This window comes from Drosophila eugracilis, unplaced genomic scaffold (genome assembly GCF_018153835.1).
Source record: "Drosophila eugracilis isolate 14026-0451.02 unplaced genomic scaffold, ASM1815383v1 contig_90, whole genome shotgun sequence".
In the NCBI taxonomy this organism is placed as follows: Eukaryota; Metazoa; Arthropoda; class Insecta; order Diptera; family Drosophilidae; genus Drosophila; species Drosophila eugracilis.
This window is the reverse complement of record NW_024573812.1, coordinates 1-16,871: the sequence shown is the minus strand read 5'-3', so window position 1 is coordinate 16,871 and position 16,871 is coordinate 1. Positions and strand designations below refer to the sequence as shown.

Genomic DNA, 16,871 nt, shown 5'->3' with positions numbered 1-16,871 from the left:
AGGCTACGTGATTTGTCTGAGCAGAATATATATAATTCTTGTGGGAGTCGGCTCAGCCAGTTAGTTCCGTTGATTCCTCAGCCAGTTCCTGGGGAATCCGTTAAGGATTTGAGTTGAGGGAGTGCTGACATTTCAGCGACTTCTTCCAGAAGTTTTCAAATATTTTAATAAGTCATATCGAAGCTTCTTTTGTTGGACATTCCCATCACGTTTCAATTAGGGAAATATTTGCTGGCCGAAAAGCTAACGGTGAACGGTGGAGACAAACAGGCCATAAAAAATGTAGAGTATTGTTGGCCATAAATCGAATTGATAACACTGCGAACTTACATATGCCCATATGATGGCTATATGCTGCGAATATTAACCACAATTGTGTCATAGAGCCTAGACTATTGCGGGAACGGAATGGTCAATGAACTTCAAATTTTTTTTTGGCCAGAAACAAAAGAGCCAAGCGACAAAAATTCTAAATCACCTGTGATACATATCTGATTAAGTTTCAGCTGGTAAAAGAAATGTTCTTCACTCTTTTCTTCCCGGAATCGCTAATGTTCTCGATATGTTTGATTTTAGAATTAACATATTATTGTAAATTAAAAACGAGAGAAACAAAAAAATCGAATCACACTTTCGGTTTCTGTTTGGCTTACATAATTCCCATTGATTGTGTTTAGTCAAAGTTCGGAGTTCTAGTGCCTGCTGCTCAATCTCACTTAAAAACTGATTGCGGATACGGCCTTGAGACTTTTGCCACTCTGCTTGGGCTTCAATTGCTTATTTAACAATTTAGCTTTCAATTAGTAATTGTTTAGCGGGATGGTCAGCAGAGCCAAAAACTGCTAAGTAAGGCAAATTTAACACACATTTTGGCACACACGACGTAGTGGAATCTCAGCAAAGCTCAGCTCAGCTCAGCTCAGCTCAGCTCTCTAGCCCTAAATCAACAGTGATCTGAAATATTTGTACTCTTTTGTTTCCGGTTACTCAATCTTTGTTATTCTCGTTTTTTGTAAATATCTTTTTAATTTGTCTCAGTTCTTTTGTTTTCAATCACATTCTGGCTTAGTTCTTGCGGGATGTTTAGTTCTTCTTCTCGGGCGTCTTGTAGGGATGCAGCCGGATGTATTCTAGAGCCTTCAGCACGGACTCAGGGGTGGGTGGTGGTGTGGGCAAATGATCACCGACTGCTTGGAATCCATTCTCATCAGCAGTGTAGGACACCACATAGGTCTTGCCATCGTCACCAACGAAGGAGTACTTGCCATTGACCGCCTCACCATTGTGCTCGGCATTCACGGACTTCAGAACTCCATCCTGTGTGGCCTTAGAGCCATCCTTAAGCTCATAACTAGGTAATTAGTTTTTGATTAGCCTCTGTAGTATATTAACCATACAGTAAACTCACTGATAATGGTATTTGCCATTGTACTCCACATTGGATTCCAGAGAAATGGGATCATTGTTCTCCGTGGCCGAAGCAGCAACCACAAACAGGGCAACCAATAATAGGAATTTCATGGCGGGATCTCTAATTCGCTCTATCGATACCAATTAATACAATCCAAGCTGGTGTCTCGAGGCGACTGGTGATCCCAGCGGTAAACAAAGACTCTTATATAGGCAACGAAATTAGCAAACACTTAAAACCATGATAAAATTCCTGTACTAAAATATTTAACATGAAATTAAAATGTGACCAATAAATAATATTGAACTTGTTTCGCCGTGTTTCGTTTTCGTTCGTCGCTGGCCTTTCAAAAATGGGTGTGAAATTTGGTGCAGACAACTTTGAATCTGGCCAGCCTCCACATTGGTTATTTTAGTGTTTGTTTTTTTATTGGTTTTATTCTAATATAAATAAATAAAAATAATGTTGTCCCATCTACTATGGGCACTAGTCATCGGCATCACTCCTATTCTGGTTCTCGGCGTTTTGGAACCAACATGACAACATTTTTGCCAGCCTGCGTCTGGCCACTTTGCATAAAATGAATCTATCAACCTATTGCCTTGAAGTGCAAATCGAATGGAACAATAAAAACTGATTTTATTTTTGGACAAAAGTCTATGAATAAACGACAGAGTCAAGCTCTAAGATGATTCCCATGTAAACCATATCCTCCATCTGTATGCATCTGGCCAACAGGTTTTGTGCATTCATTAATTCTTTTTTAATGTTTGTCATCGCTGTTTTTATTTTTTTGAGGAATTGTGAATCTAGATTTATGACCACGACAGAAGCTCTAAACATCGGATGGAAATACGATATGCCAGATTATCAGTGTCAGTGGGAGTGGAATTCTTAAATAGCCAAAGCTGCTTCAAAACCAGATATTAACTATTGTGACTTTGGCTATTAAGGTGTATTAGAGGCCATTTGTTTGGCGCCGTTTTAGGCTTCTTCATGACCATAAAATTAAAAACATTTGACTTTTTAGTTTTCGAAAGAATCTTTAATTCTTTATTTGCAGCTAAGGCTAAAAGAATATCTTCATAGTTCTTTACAAGTGATTACATAATGTTCCAGGCAACGAGGAGTCAAACCAGACATTTGTTGGCCAAAAACCTCAACGACCTCACCTTGGCTTAGACTACGTGTAAATGTTTCTAATTTACAGACTATTTACACAAAGTTAGCTGTGAACAATATTCCTGTATATTATTTATGTAATTTCTTGTCCATTGTTATTATTTTTTTTAACATTTTCTTTGTTGATTTCATTGATAAATCGACGATATCACATGAGTCCGAAAATGGCAAAGTTCCGGCGACTAAAAGATCTGAAGAAATTCGCTTAGAAGAGAGTTTGTTTGGAAGAAAGCAAGAAAATTAGACTGTTGTTTTAGTGTGGTGTTGTCCCTCAAATCCGTTTGAGTTCGTGTTCTTCAGTCAGTGGATTTGGCCGACCTTTATCCTCCCAAGTGAGAGAAGGAGGAGGAGGCTCCAGCCCTTGGCTTGTGTCTTATGTGTGATTGTCTAGGGATGGGGATTGGGGGAGTATGCAGCAATCAACTTAAAGCAACACCGCAGCATCTACTTAAACATTTGAAGTTGGTCAGAATCGTTGGTCAAAATTAAGGTGCCTAGTCCTTTCTTAACGACGCTTTGCCGGGGGAAGGCTGAGCAGGTAGTCCAGAGCCTTCTGGATCGCTGGTGGGATTGGTGGTGGTGTGGGCAGATGATCACCCTGAGGCTGGAAACCGTTCTCATCATCAGCGGAGTAGTTCAGGGTAATCAGGTTGCCCTCGGGCGAGGTATACGACACCGATCCCCTGGCGATGATCACATCACTGGAATCGGGGGAGGAGGCTTTCTTCAGGGTTCCAGTCTCCTCAGCCTTAATTCCGTTGGCTGTCTCATATCTGAAAGTAACCAACATTTAAAATAATTATATAAATACATATATTCCGGAGGGTTTAACCAAATTCACCTTGAATTTTTGGGTATTTTCTGTTTTTATGCATCATATGGCTGGCGCCAGGCAAATCAAATTAATATTCAATCAACAGTTTAACTTTTAGCATTTCTGTGCAGACTTCTATTTAAATATGGTTCATTAATCCATATTTCGTTAGCTTTATTAGCATATTCTTCTCAGTTTCTTTATTGAATACAATATCTGGTTTTGTTAATGGGTTAAGGGAAAGTGTTGTTGGGGGATAACCTAAAGAATTAGTTTAGTCAATCTGCAGTTTAATCACAATGCGTAGAATGACTTTCGGGTGCTGTTCATAAAAGTTAAATTGTGAGCGCCGTAAAGTAGGCTTTCAAATTAATAGTTGTTAATGACAAACAAATACTAAAAGCTATATCACTCAGATAATTCTAAGGCCCGGCTGTAACTACAATGAGTTTCGGAGACGTGAGAAAATTAAAGGTTGAAGTTCAATTAACGTCTAAGGCTAATGAGCTAATTAACACGTATTGTAATGACTGGTTAATAACTCTCGTTAATAGCACAGTTCGAAGTTTGATTAAGGTGCCTCTCTTACATAAGAAACACTAAATTGCATTGCTCTTTTGAAACTAATAAGATCAATTATGCCTCCTTAAACCCAAATTGATAGTAATAACAATATAAATTACTTACGCATAATTGTAGGAACCATCTGGTTCTATGTTGGACTCCTGGCTGATGATGGCAATAGGCTCGTCCGCTTTTTGTGGGGCAGCCTGGCAGCAGCTCATCAAGGCGGCGACCAGCAGACAGAGAGCAAACTGTCGAAGGGAAAAACGAAATGGAGTGTTCCGCAATGTTAACTGAGTTAATAAACATCTTGAAATCGTGCCCCGATGCTATGGATGCCATTATGCAACGTCCCCGGACCCGAGAGTGACGAGATTTATTGCCTTAGCTATTTTATTTGCCGTTCTCACATACCGAGCTTTTTAGACACCTTTTGAGGTCGGCAAATAGATGCCAATTAAATATTTTCCACATTTCCACACACACACATTGTATATGTGTGACTCAATTAACTTGTACACAAAAGAGCATAAAAATAGAGGGGCGTGGTCTCATGTCCCATTAAAGGTATCTTTCGTTTTATACTGAAGAGTTCATCCAAACTCGACTTTTAAGCAATTGTCTCTGAACTGAACACTAAACTGAACTGAATGGGTTTCATTATCCATTTGGGATTCCAATTTCGTGTCTGAACTTTTCAGACCGATGGACAGCTGCCAGGTGTTGGTCCATTGGTCTGACTCTGACCTTTGCGTGGCGTACTGTCTGCCTCGGAATCCGAATCCGTTAATTGCCTTTGGCTTTTAAGCCATTCAAATGGCAAGACGTGTCTGCCCCCGTTGGCAATATGCTATATGTTTTTGCACCCGCCTTTACAGCCGGCGGGCCTGATAATTGCGGAAGATTTACCCAAAAAAACAGCGTAAAAGGGTCTTTTTTCAAGTAGTAAAAAAGGCTTCCAAAAGCTCACCTTAGGCGATTGATTTACGAGTACTTTTACAACCCTACCATGTCTGGTTGTATGTTTTATGGGAATATGAACGAAAGATGATGAAATGCTTAGGATGTATATCTCTGACACCTTTAAGTGGAACGACTTTTTTCCCAAAAATGTCAAGGGCTTAAAGCAGAAGATAATTCTTAAAGAATTTCTAATTCTAGTCTTTGGTTTTGAATACATCAGGAATCTCTAAAAGCCGGTATCCTATAATTCACAGTCTAAGCCACATGATTTAGTTTACCTTGATAAGTTTCTACCAAGTTATGCACTTTTACTTAATAACCCATTTAGACCCATCCTTTTTCGACACTTTCTTTTTAACACTTTACATCACTTTCGACTCCTGTTCACCACTTACGTTCTTCATCTTGTTAGAAGCTCAAAAGTGTAATCCAAAAGACAAAATTATCCTTTCGACTGATTCCTCAGCGCACTGCAGTTGTTAATTGAACGAACGTTTTTATTTAATGATGCCCAATACCGGCAGGTGAGTCTATTTATACGAAAATTGCACTGGCGAGGCAGCAAACAATTCAGTTTCAGTTGGCAAAGCGTTGCACACACATAGACAAGATGCAAAGCTGCGACACGAGTACGGCCAAAACCAACAACGAACATCTAACTACCAACTTGGATAGCTGGGGGTATGGAGATGGGTGGGTGGTTGTCGAGGTGCCTAGCTAAAGAGAAAATAAGAAAAACTAAACTAAAGATTCAACGCCTAAGTCGCAGTCGCCGTTGCAGTTGCAGTTGTCGTTGCCGTTGCAGTCGACGTCACCGTTTCCAAAGATCAGCAGAAACGACCGCGACTACAGAGGCGGCGGTGGCGACGGCGGCTCAGCTGTTCTGGGCTGGAAATAAAGAACTAACTCTGTACTAAGTACACTTAATTTATGCAATTGTTTCAGGTTTTTCTTGCAGAGCATCTACACACATTTAAATCTATTGCTTGGTAATTGCATCAGCCGGCGGAAATGGATACACAGGGCTAAAGAAGTTACAAATTGACCTGATTTATTATGATCATCATTATAGATTTAACTGGGTCTCAAACAGGAAAATTAAAATGTTGCAATAAAGACAGTGTGTTCATATATACATTTTGTAACTTTAAAATTTCTGTTCTAGTTTTTATATTAAAATTAATAAGTTTATTAATAATAAGTTGATTTTTATTGAATTCAGTAAAGTACTTAAACTCAAAGAGGTAGAGATTCTAAAATCAACTACTTTGTAAAATTGTTTTCCAAAACACTGTAAAAGGTTCTAAAAGGGCATAAACAATACCTTAATGATTGTTAAAAAGTAAAGTTCAAAGTAAACTTAGCAATAATCTCTTCTTGTTTTTCTAACATTATTCCTCAAGATTTTTTTTATAAACGTCCCAAGGTTTTGTAAGCCTTTTTAATTTTAAAAATAGTTACTTAAGACACCAATATAATAAGTAAAATCATTTTTTCCCCTCAGTGTAGACCCCAGCAAGCGACAAAAGAAGAACGGCCGATGGATACGCCCCAGATAAATAAATGATAATGATAATAAAGATACCGATCTCGGCCGCTGGCGTTGCCACCTGACTCGAAATGGGGCAAACCCAGTAACTAACTATTTTGGAGGGGTGAACCATTGCATTTAAATGCGCTGCATTTAATCGACTATCGCAATCAAAGTCAGGCAGCCATCGGAGCGGCTTTAGTTGGTACCCAGTACTTGGTATCCAATGACTCTAGTACCCAAGCCCAAAACCCATGGGCAGACCTCAAACTGAAGCCGTGCACGGGGTCAAAATGCCAGAAATTGCTAAACGCCAAGTTGTTGTCGTCGCTGCCAAAGTGTAGGCGCGTCTAATGAATAGCTTTGGGCCAGCAGATGGGGCCAGACTTTGTCTGCAACATCGGCCTGAAACCCCATCCTCCGAGCTCCATCCTCCTCTAACTGCAGCTCTAACTCCGACACAGACGGCGACAGAATTTCGTGACAAGATTGTCCCAAAGATTGTGGCCGTATTGTATTGTTATTGTCTTTGGCAACCAAAAAAGATCAGAAAAAAAGAAGAAACCCCATATAGTATGGGTATATACTATTGCCGAACTTAGTTTTTTTTTTCTCAACTCTTTTTTTGGGCCTGAACTGAGCAAGTTAAAGGCGAAGTCGTCGAGGTGGAAGTCAAAGTCTGTGGCCAATGCCTGATTATTGTTCCCTCGAGCTTTTTTTTTTCGGTTAAGGTGCAATAATTATGAAGACATTCGACTGTTTTAATTTTTAATATTTATTGTACTAGTTGTAAATGGTTTTATGGTATGGTATGTCGTCTGCCTACCAAGATTTATGTTCTCGGCTCAGCATTTCCCATTTTGACTTATTATTAGGCGGCGGAACCTTGAAATGTTACGCATGGCTTCGGCGATTATAGAACCCGATGCCACCAAATGTCAGTTGGCTATACGCCGTCTGGTTATATGGCTATATGGTCATACTCCGGTTGCCCAACCTGTTCTCGCCCGCTGTCCACTTTGAAGGTCGCAGCGCGTTCTTTACGGCATACAACGTAATTTGTTTTAAAGACGTTTTGAGTAGTGTCTGCAATTTGATACCCAGCAGGGGGACGGGCATGATGGACACGCGGTAGCGCCGATCTGAGGTGCCAAGTTTTGTCTGCTGATTTATGGTGCTCATTTCAGTGCTGGAAAAGTGGATTGGTTGTCTAATGATTTTAGAATGCTCTAGATTTATGATCAAAGTTTATTAATAAAATATATTGGTAGCATTAATAATAAGAAAAATTCTTTAGATTTTTAGTACCTTAAAAATAAGGTTTCGATTTTCAGCTGGTATATAATCTATGGGTTACTTTTTTCAGACTAATAACTTTGGCTTAAAATCTTTAGCCAAAGTTCAAGATATTTCTGTGACATCAAGATTGCTTTAAGCTTTTAAAATCTTAAAAAAAAATCGAAAAAAATCCTTTTCAGCTCAAGATCAAATGTTAATAGCCAAAAGACAACTCCCAGTAAGCCCGATCTTTGGAGTGGCATCTCTGTTAATCGGTTGTCCGCATTGATTTAGCTATTGCGTAAGAAGCTATAGCCGCCTTTTGGACAACTCTTAGGCTTGGCCTGCGGTCCAGCCTGGCATACTTTGCTCTGGCTAATGCTAATGTCAATGCAGGCATAAATAAATAATTGCACACCACCAAGCGGACGACCAGCGAACCAGTTGCTGCGGTTAAATGTCAGTGGTTCTGGTCATGTCGCGATCCCAGCTACTGCAATTTGGTGGAAACTAAAGCTCGGACTGGGGTATTGCCAGTTGGTTGGTTGCTTGGTATAAGCTGCCCATTTCATGGTCAAGGATAAAGCCAACTTTTGCTCTCCATTGGCCAACTGAACTGGTTCGTTTGGCCAGGAAGGTGAGTCGGCGAACTAGAGCAGATAGCATAATATTATGAATCACCCACCTGGCCTTTAGCTAACGCTATGCTAATCCGTCTGGGTATCTGATGAGCGTTGGGCTCAGCTTATTAATGTGATTTATGCAAATTGACAGAGATCTTAAATGGCAGAGGGATCGATCTGCAGCACGTGGGCGTCGTTGATTACACTAGGCTGGCTCATGGCTAATTAATGCAAATCGCGGCCAAGACATTTGATTTGATGCGGGAGTGGATCTTCGGAACTCCCCCTATATATGAATTTGTTACGCCAATGTTCTGACATCAAACTAAACTCCGCTATTTACCTTCATTGCCAAGCAATTACTTACCTCTCTCAGTTCAGTTCCCATGGTTTAACTTATGTATAGGACAGCTTAAATATTATCATTCATTTTATTTATTTCATATTAACCCCATTTTAAGTGCACAAATTGAAAAACTATTCGCAATATTATATCCGCTACACCACAAACAATGCCTAGAGTTATGATATCTTTGTAATTTAGAACCCTGGATCGTTTCAATTGCAAACTTTCGGTTGTTGTTGGGCCAAAGTACGTAGCGCATATTGTGTAGAAAACAATATACTTGCTGAGAAAAATGGAAAATCTTTTGGCTCGTGTCAAGCGCGGGAAATAAGGGGATTCCCTCCAGCTTCCGTTTATCGGTTGCCATAGTGACCAATTGACCCAAGACATTTCAAAGAAACGCTTAAAACGATTCCACTTATTGTCTAGTAAACGCACCTCTCCTTTCCTGTAGATCAAATCTGATGCACATAAAACCTTATTCTTTGTCACCCATCCATCGGTCAGAAAGACCTGCGTTTCACCGGTTTGCATGTCGGTCACCTCGATGCGGCGCAGATACCAATTTGGATAACGTCCAGCGTTGTCGTGAGAGACCATTATCTTTGTCGGTATACGAATATCGCAAGTACGTATCCAAATGAAATATGTAGAATTCTGTTTAAGCTGAATATTTTCCGGATCCTGTGCAATTATAATCTTCTGTTTAGTATTTTCTGGTCCGTAGAGTACCAATGTTACGGAGGCTGTGGTACCAGCATTAAATCTACCACTGGTTCTCAATGAGATTAATATATCGTGTACATCTCTGTTTGATTCATCATCCAGTTCACATTTAGGTATAAAAATCGTCTTGGCGGGCAATTTATTTCGGTATAAATATAATAAAGCTATCCATACCAATAAAGCTATCATGGCAGCGTAATAGAGGCCAGCAATTATAAGTTTGGCACGTGCCTCTGCGTAAGGAGAAACTGGTACCTTAATAACAGGAATATAATACCAATAGTTGGTATATGTTCCAAGAACATTGCAAACGCAACGAATGCCCTGTTTTACCGTGAGATCCATAGATGGGTAGCATCCGTATTGTAACCACCTTTGGCCTTCTGGAGGATCTTTATAAGACCACGTGTCACAGCTACGAATTTGGAAAACGAATGCAAAAGACGCCGGTCCATTTTTGATAGGTATGTTCGAGCTAAGTTTAATGGGGTGTTCAGAGAAAATTCTCAACGCAATATAAGCTCGTTGTGCTTTATGACAATTATTTCGCAAGAGAAGAATTTTATGTTTAACTCCAGCGGGCACTATGCATTTTGATTTGGAAATTTCGCGAAACAAAGGCCTTTTTGTTTTTAGAACAATCTGAAGTTTATGAGTGGCTTTGACAAAGTGAACAGCTAACAATGTATGCTCCATTAGCATTATCCGGAACATACGTACTTCCTGAAGGGAGGCAAGGGTACCTTCTCTCATACAGTTGGCGTATATTCCGGCCTTGATCTTTGACTCTTTACGGATTAAAATTGCCTTGAATTTTTCAGGATAGTATGAAATATTCGTCCTGTAGCTAAATTTACTATAATTAAGAGGTATCTGCGTAGTGAAATTATCGTAATGTCGATAAATCCGCACAAAAAGTACAAGGGAACTGGGTTGCCTTTCAAGCGGATACCACCATTTAAGTTTTTGCCTTAACGACACGATCTTAATGCAAACTCTGCCTTTTTCGTTTTCAGAACCTCTTGAATAAGTTCTGGCGTAAACATTACTTTATGAATATTATCGCTAGTTGTGAATCGGAATGGCTTCCTTGGAATCTTTTCAGCACACCAAATCACCAATGAAACCTTTTGTTTCGTCTTTCTTTCATCAATTAGGTCTGTTCGGAAAAGTCCATTGGAGTGATAATTTAAATGGCGATGTAAACGTTCCGTTTCCCAAGTAGAATTCAGCCAAATAATCCAGGGATAAATGAATTCTTCATTTTCCAATGCTTGAATCTTGGCTAGTAACTTATCAATAAGGGACTGCTTTACTTGCCCCATTAAGAAAGCCTGGTAATACTCGTTATAAATCGGCCATGGTGGGCGGGAAGTTCTTTGGGTTAACCTCTTCATTATTTCATAGACCTCTCCACAAGCTAGTCGAGTATCGATGAAAGGCTCCCTCGTAAGAAAGGACACATCATCGTTTTGGTATATTTCCTCAAAGTTACTATTGATCCTGTTAACAACCTTGATTAACAAAGTATCCTTTTTTTGTTCTTCGGAATATAAACGGTGTGCTAATGTTATAGTCAGGTTAGCCAATCTTGCAAGTGAACTTTCAGACTGAGGTTGGATTGCCGAAAAAGTTCTTAACATATTTATTCCAGATTCCGCACTAGTTATATGCGATGCTATAGATTGTATGCTTTGCAAATACCTATGCAGGAATGCTTTCTCTGGAAGGCTATTCATATTTTTGGGAATCGTTTTCAGGGCGGTGACCTTAACCTTTATGAAACTTGTGTGACATGTCCAGAGAACATCACATGCAAGCACTTTTATGACATTAGTTATAGGTAAATATATCTCACAATTGCAGTCAACACAACTGCCGAGTAGTACCGAACCGGCATAATACCAAAACTCTATTGGTTTGTTCATAGAAACAAAGTGTCTACAACAAGGATAAAAAGGGGTGGTAGCCTCGATGCCTTCCTTAGGATAAACCGAACATGATCCACCAGTGGGACCTATGTTCGCAATGAGGGTTCTATCCGTCCTACCATATCGCCCATCTTCTGATAAAATCATAAGCCTAACACGAATCTCATTCGATACTGTTTGCACATCAAATATCAACTCACGGATTGCAACCATTGGCTGATCATCAATATACCATTTGTATCTCACAGCTTGACTTCCACAGTTGCTGCATCTTGAAGTAAGGTGAACCTTCGATTTCGGATTAAAGTAATCCCCTTCACAGTTTCTTTCACATTCTATTGCTACTTGTAGGGCATTATTGCTGATCATTGTAACAACTTGATCTTTTCGCGATGAAATATTGGGATCATCATCTCTGGTCACTTTCAAACTGAAAACATATCTGCACCCAATTTTGAAAGACTTGGCGGGAATAAAAAAGACAGCAGCTATTGGGAGAGAATAGAATAAAGGTATATATTACGCTTTTCATAAATTATCTCACCCGACGATATGTTGCGATGGCAGGATGGATTAAGATTGTCGTCAAAAGACTTACAACTCCAACTATATTTGGAAAACTGTAAATCCCTTCTCGTCTTGGAAAAATCGTAACTCAGGGAGCCATTTATCCAAAGAACTTCATTAGCATTAGCCATTCTACTTTTTCCACCAAGAATTACTGCTTCCACCTGACCCATTAACACTTTAAGGTAACACCGAGCTCCGAAATACAAGCCATTAAACTTTCCCTCGACTTGTAGGACATAAAAATTCCGCCACAGATCATAGGTATTGGGAAACCTTAAGGAATACGGTCGAAAATTAACGTAGGGATTATCTGAGTTATATGATGCAAACTGTGCTGTGGAAATGATGGATAGAAAAGGTGATTTAGTATACGGGGCTACTCACTCAACCCAACTGGATCACTTAAACTCCAGTTGTAGATGGTACTAAATGTTAGGTTGCAGGTTTCTAGGAACAAAGCATTGATAGTAATGCCCCGAGAGATCAGCAGTTGTCTGGGAGTTTGAGGATCTGAGCACCTTGGTATGGTCAGTTGTGGAGAACACTGCCGGGGAAGACTTACTTCAATGGGAATGATTTTTCTTATTTCATATATTCGTTTTAACTTTATGCGACCGAGTAGCCTTAAAACTTTGTCGCTGTTAGACCAAAAAGTGGCGGTTGTAAGGGCAAAGTATCCTTCTTCATAGTCGGCTTTCATTTTAGTCTTGATTCCGTAAAACAAAAAGTTCTTTGCTTATTGATGAGGTTCTTCTAAACTTCGGAGGCATCTCAGTTGCAAGCTTTCCAACTTCGAAATAGGCCACCAAATAGCTGGGTGTACTGAGGGTTATTGTAATCCTGGACTTAACTGGGAGTTTTTCCATGGTCATAACGATATGAGTTTGTAATCCGTAGGGCAAATATTCATTGCAATAAATCCTCATATTGGCTTCTTCCAGTTCATTTGCTTTAGCAGACTGCATACTTAGGTAAAGTAATAAATAAATCAGTACTTTTTGATTTCTAGACATAAATTCATTTTTACTAAAGAAAATGATTGATATCTCAAGGATAAAGAATCTTATTTTTCCTAAACTTTCCGAGAAATCGTTTTCTTTTGAAGATATGTATAGGAAAAGCTTGAATCAAAAGACTAATGGTTATCTATCTTGAAAGTATTTGCTCTTTAAAGTTTATAAATATTTATTTAGGGACAATGCTTTAAGTCCATACAGTAAGATAAATATTATTCCCTTCACAAATTACTTTACTTTTCCACAGTTTGACGTAAAACCGCAAAGAATCGGTATGTGATGGTCATCAACTATAAAAACAAACAAAGTTTACCTATTAATTAGTAATTAATAATTAAAAAACTCACTATCTTAAAGGTATCCAGAGAAATAATAATAATACCCCTGGCTGATATTTCCACTGGACGTTGGGCCTGGGTCATAAGAATAAGCATATCCTTTTTGTATCGCAAGGTTCCTTCATACCATCTATGTTCATATACAGCATCAGCTATATTGGTACTCTGAGAAGGAAAATTAGCAACTATATTATTTAATATATAAGTAAGTAAATAACCCACCCAGTCAATAAGCATTTGGCCATGTGAGCTGACCATGTAGAACTGGGCTGCCACACTAACAAATAACATCATATAGGATATGCCTTCCATATTGAAACCCTGGGAGACGGTATAGTAAGCCATACAGCAGAGTAGGCTAGCAGTGGTGAACAAATTTGAGGCCAATAGAAGTCCAAATACAATATTCACATCCTTGTGGTAGCTAGAAAGGACTTTAATAGCTACAATTAATTAAAAAAGTTAAAGTTACTTACCTAAGCAATAGTTGATGTCTCTTAACTAGACTTGCCAAGAAACAGCAATCTTGTTTTTCTGATTCTCGACTTGGGCAATACGACGATAGCACCTTGGCCAGATAGGCAAAGTGCATTGAAATCTGACTCGAAATGCACATCATCCAAAGATCTGCCCCTAAACTCACATTTACTATGAATTGGCTATAGGTTAAGTCTATTATATAGGCCACTACATAGCCCAAAGGTTTTTCTGAATCAAAGCTAAAGCGTGTGGGGAAAATGCGTTTATAGGGAAACTCAGCGTTTCCAAAACCTATCATGTACATAATGCACGACTGTATTAGAGGTCCTAGAGCCATAACAATCATCACAAAGTAATAGAAATACAAAACATTTCGAGTGGTTCGTGAGAGATAAAATCTATTCAAGTCGTACTTTTTCTGCCTTTCCTCATCATGCGGATATAGATCTTTCAATTTATCACTCAGCAATCGTAGGCGTTTTCTATATATCATAAAGGTAACGAATTTCAACTGGGCACTGAACATATAGAAGAAATGAAGACCCTGTCGCATAATCTTTGATGGACTTCCTGCCAAGGACTCCCACTGAATGATCCTCAAAGTCAACATGAAGGCCCCGTAGGAGTTACTGACCAAACACAAAACGAAGTAACTAGTTAAGAGGAGATTCTGCCATCTAGGTCTGGGTGAGTCGAATAGATCGTATCCCAGGGTCTTGAACATCATGCTTGCCATGTAGGTGTAATCATCGTAGGAACGAGGTTTTCCCATTTTCCGCGGCACTGTGTCTGCTGACATTTTCACTCGTCACCTTAACTGAGCTCTGGCATTCAAAGTCTATTAGTTTTATAACGGCTAAAGGACGAGGGTTGGCCTACTGCCATTGAATAATTTATGTTCTAATTGTTTTGTCAGTCAGGTGTTAGGCTAATTTGTTCTTTTTAAATTTGTGATTAATAATTTAGAATGCGGTTTGCATTTCACCTTCCGGGTTGACATCGGTTGACCAGTACCAAAGTGAATATAGGAGATACAAATATTATATTTAAATTATCTTGCCACGAGACGGAACTCCTTCAATGGTCTCGATTACATGTTAAGTGTGCTGTTTAACAATTTATAAAACCACAGACAACAAGTTTAGGCACACCAAGATAAGGCGAACTCAAAGCTAACACAGCTAATTCTCAATGAATATTTAAATACAAAAAGTTAAATAAATTCGAGCCAATTAATTAGAAGACAAATATTCAGCGGCTCGTTTATGGAAATGAGCTAATAAAGATCTTTTGTCCGATCCATAGACAGATCTTATTTAACGCATTCCGCGGAGTCGAGACTTCAAAATCGGAACCATAAAATATACGAATTGCCAACATTTGGACATTTATAGACCGCAGATGTGAGCAAAGGCGGGTTCTGTTTTGACTAGAAATCAAATTTGTTTTGTGGTAGACTCCGATTGCCTATTGATCTCAATTTGTTTTGTTCTCAGCTATCTCAGCCATATGAATGCTAATTCAGGTCGTTAAATAAATAATATTCTTGTTTTAAAGGTCCACATAAAAGAGTCCAATTAATAAAAACGAAAACTTGTCTTGGCTGGCACGTGACTTTTGCTGACTAGTGTAGACACAATTACATAGCTATTGTTGCACTCGTTGACTGCTGTCAAATCGCACGCGAAATGTGAAGGCCGGCGATGCAATCGAGATGACTTCCCCCAATCCTCCAAAGCCACAGCCAACTCCAACTTCATTCATATTTATTCATGTGCCCGAGTCTCGGGTCTCGGGTCTCAGTCGACCCATTCATGCTTTATTCACCTCAATTTCTGATGGAAACAATAAATTATAATCGACACAATCGAAATATAAATATATATATGTATATAGGTGCAAAAGTTAGTTGCCTTATTGATTACTTAAAATATTTTTAATTTAAATAAATGGTATTCGTGCTGCAAAATATCTATAGAAAGTTAATTAATACTTAATTTTGTACTAGTGATGTAAGCCTAAGTGGGTGGATAATAATGGAAAATGTAAATCTCATTCAATTTATTCGCTGGCTTCTCGAATTTCACTACTGAATACTGAAAAACTTATGTCCATAATCTGAATTAGCATTTATATCTTCATATAGTTAAACACGAATAAACACTTAACGCCCCCCAGCTGGGTTATTTAGCCTGTTTTTAGCCAATCGTTTTGTCGGCTTCTCTCTGGTTTATCTCAATGTTGCTCTTAATTTAAATTATACAAACAAAAAAGATACGCGAATTATAATAAAAAACCAATCTAAATTCTAAACGGAAACTGTCAAACTCTCTGGTCTGAAAGTTTTTTCGCTGGCCATTTGGCCGAATACAATGAATTTTATGGACCGAAATTTGAAGTCTTATGCAAAATGAGCTGGTTGGGACTCAAAGTTGGTTATAAAACGATCCGTTTGCCGAGGAAGCTGTTACAGTTCTGTCGGACAGATCATCGTTAAAAGTTGCTAAAAATAAAGTCTAAAATGTCGTTGAAGCTGGTAATACTAAGTAAATTTCCAAGAGTGATGTGATCTAATACTGCAAGTGATTTCAGTTTTCCGGCCTTTTTGTTCACCCTGGCTCTTATTGCCTGTGAAGGACAACCTCAATACAATCCTTATTTGAGGAACCCTTACTACAGGGATCTGTACAGAAATCGTGATCTTTACAATCTGCATCGCTTCTAAGATGGCTTCTATAAAAATACAATCCCTAGTATTGCCGCTGCTCAGGCCAGAATTGTGGAGCAGAAGAATGATGTGAACTATGGTGCTGGTTCGTATGCCTATATAACTATGAGACGGAGAATGGCATCCATGGCGAGGAGCGGGAGTGCCAGTGAACATTGGTAACCAACAGCAGGAGGAGCAAGTGGAGGGTGCCTCACTCCTTTATCACACCCGAGGGTCTGCGAGTGGGAGTCAAGTATCTAGCTGATGCTAATGGTTTCCGTCCTGTAATCACTTGTAAGTATTTATTTATTAAGAAATCTTTATAGAAATCCCTGATTTAATAGGTTGTTATTTTAGATGACGGAGCTAACTCTGCTTTCTATGCCAG

General features: G+C 39.0%; 4 protein-coding genes and 1 pseudogene across 4 annotated transcripts; 1 reads left to right on the top strand and 4 right to left on the bottom strand.

The window, feature by feature from the left end:
- Positions 1–992: 992 nt before the first annotated feature.
- On the bottom strand, positions 993–1,577 carry LOC108106323 (endocuticle structural glycoprotein SgAbd-3). Its single transcript, XM_017213294.1, has 2 exons — positions 1,409–1,577; positions 993–1,351 (listed from the first exon to the last, which is right to left on the bottom strand). The coding sequence occupies exons 1-2, from the start codon at positions 1,519–1,521 to the stop codon at positions 1,084–1,086; spliced, it is 381 nt and encodes a 126-aa protein (XP_017068783.1). The 5' UTR covers positions 1,522–1,577; the 3' UTR covers positions 993–1,083.
- Positions 1,578–2,434: 857 nt separating this feature from the next.
- Positions 2,435–5,431, bottom strand: LOC108106782 (endocuticle structural glycoprotein ABD-4). The gene is made up of 3 exons (XM_017214024.2): positions 5,330–5,431; positions 4,095–4,222; positions 2,435–3,366 (listed from the first exon to the last, which is right to left on the bottom strand). The coding sequence occupies exons 1-3, from the start codon at positions 5,336–5,338 to the stop codon at positions 3,099–3,101; spliced, it is 405 nt and encodes a 134-aa protein (XP_017069513.1). The 5' UTR covers positions 5,339–5,431; the 3' UTR covers positions 2,435–3,098.
- Positions 5,432–8,811: 3,380 nt separating this feature from the next.
- LOC121530523 lies at positions 8,812–12,865 on the bottom strand. Its single transcript, XM_041819719.1, is given in 4 exon segments — positions 8,812–10,445; positions 10,448–11,857; positions 11,914–12,212; positions 12,699–12,865. Coding segments are annotated over 4 exon segments (3,510 nt in total).
- Positions 12,866–13,188: 323 nt separating this feature from the next.
- On the bottom strand, positions 13,189–14,545 carry LOC121530519 (odorant receptor 49a-like). The gene is made up of 4 exons (XM_041819694.1): positions 13,770–14,545; positions 13,516–13,717; positions 13,303–13,458; positions 13,189–13,245 (listed from the first exon to the last, which is right to left on the bottom strand). The coding sequence occupies exons 1-4, from the start codon at positions 14,543–14,545 to the stop codon at positions 13,189–13,191; spliced, it is 1,191 nt and encodes a 396-aa protein (XP_041675628.1).
- A 1,749-nt stretch (positions 14,546–16,294) lies between these two features.
- Positions 16,295–16,866, top strand: LOC121530522 (annotated as a pseudogene).
- Positions 16,867–16,871: the final 5 nt, after the last annotated feature.